This window comes from Myzus persicae, unplaced genomic scaffold (genome assembly GCF_001856785.1).
Source record: "Myzus persicae strain clone G006 unplaced genomic scaffold, MPER_G0061.0, whole genome shotgun sequence".
Classification (NCBI taxonomy): Eukaryota; Metazoa; Arthropoda; class Insecta; order Hemiptera; family Aphididae; genus Myzus; species Myzus persicae.
The window spans coordinates 1-1,997 of NW_019102858.1; the positions used below are offsets into that span (position 1 = coordinate 1).

General features: G+C 29.9%; 1 protein-coding gene across 1 annotated transcript; it reads left to right on the forward strand.

Annotated features, from left to right (window-relative positions):
• Nucleotides 1-8: 8 nt before the first annotated feature.
• Nucleotides 9-1,978, forward strand: LOC111033283 (zinc finger MYM-type protein 1-like; the record flags this gene model as incomplete). Its single annotated transcript, XM_022313959.1, has 3 exons — nt 9-74; nt 137-840; nt 1,060-1,978. Coding segments are annotated over exons 1-3 (1,689 nt in total), but the record flags the coding sequence as incomplete, so codon positions are not given.
• Nucleotides 1,979-1,997: the final 19 nt, after the last annotated feature.

Consider the following 1,997-nt stretch of genomic DNA (forward strand, 5'->3'; position numbering starts at 1 on the left):
AGATTGAAATGGTTGATACTACATCTGATGTTAATTTACCAGAAATTGTTGAACAGAATATTGTTGAGTCTGAGGTAGGATGTATTCTGACATATTAATTGGGTATCATAAAAACTATTCAATATATAATTTATAGATTCAATTGGTCGATGCTGATGTTAATTTAGTGAAGAACATTAACAAAGAACTGGAGAGTTTTGTTCAAACAAATGAAAAAGATACCACTTGTGATGTAATTACAACTTCTTATGATCACTCCGATCCTGCTAATTGGCCTCAGCTGTTAACTAATACAGATAAGTATGAAATTGTAAAACTAGGCCCAGTAAGAGTAGAGAATTATGATTTTCCCATAACTAACTATGAAAATGGTCAAAAAAGAAGGTTTACTGCAAATAATTACTATCGTAAGTTATCAAATGGTGATATGATTGATAGAAAATGGGTTGTTTATTCCAAAGTTAAAGACTCTGTTTATTGTTTTCCATGCAAAATATTCCAACAAAATAAACAAAATGAAAGTCATTTGTGTAATATTGGTCTAAAAGATTGGAAACATCTTTCAGAAAAATTAAAATCCCATGAAAGTTCAAAGATTCATTTTCAATCAATTCAATCTTGGATGGAGTTAAATGTAAGAATATCTAAAAACTTAACAATTGATAAAGAACATTTGGCCATTATTGAAAAGGAAAAAAATCACTGGAGAAATGTTCTTACTCGTGTGATTAGTATTATTCACTATTTATCCAAAAACAATGATACGTTCAGAGGACCATCGGAAGTCTTATTTACTAAAAGTAATGGTCATTTTCTTGGAGCAATTGAAATGCTAAATAAGTTTGATCCTGTTATTATAGAGCATTTAAAACGAATAAAAAACCATGAAACTCATGTGCATTATTTAGGGCACGAAATTCAGAAGGAATTAATTTCATTAATGGCAACAGAAATTCGAAAAAAAATTATTAATAACATTAAAAAGGCTAAATATTTTTCTGTCATAATGGATTGCACTCCTGACATTAGTCACAATGAACAGCTATCTCTTTTATTTAGAATAGTGAATATGAATGATAATAACACCCATAGTCCAGAAATTCAAGAATACTTTCTAGATTTTATCCCTGTTCAATCTACTACTGGATTAAATTTATCAAATGTACTTATTGATAAATTAAATGAATATGGTATTGACATTATGAACTGTAGAGGGCAAGCATATGACAATGGGTCAAACATGGTTGGTAAATATCAAGGGGTACAGACACGGGTAACCAATCAAAATCCAAGAGCATTTTTTACCCCATGTGCCTCTCATAACTTAAATTTAGTGCTTCGAGACGCAGCTAAAAATTCATCTAGGGCATCAACATTTTTTGGGACAGTACAACGAATATATACTATTTTTTCTGCATCAACTAGTCGCTGGGACATTTTCAAAAAATTTTGTAGTATTTTTACAGTAAAACAATGGTCGGAAACACGTTGGGAAAACCGAGTGAATAGTGTTAAAGCTCTACGATTCCAATTATCAAATATAATAGAAGCTCTAGAAGAAGTATCAGAAACAGCTAATGACTCAATTGCCAAAAGTGATGCTAGATCCTTAATTACTGAAATAAGTACATATGAATTTATACTAAGTCTAATAATTTGGTATGACATATTAGTTCAAGTCAACATAGTAAGTAAGAGTTTACAAGGGAAAGATGCAGATATTAATATTTCAAATGACATGTTACAAAGTTTATTAGCTTTTTTGAAATCTTACAGAGAATCAGGATTTATGAATGCTAAAATTATTGCTAATAATTTGGCAGAAGAAATTGAAGTTGAACCAGTATTTAAGAAAACCCGACCAAGAAAGAAAAAGAAAAATTTTGATTATGAAGGAAACGATGAAAGAATCAATGACGAAGAAGACAATTTTAGACAAGAATATTTCTTACTAGTTATAGATCAAGCAACTAGTTCAGTTGAAAATCGTTTTAAAC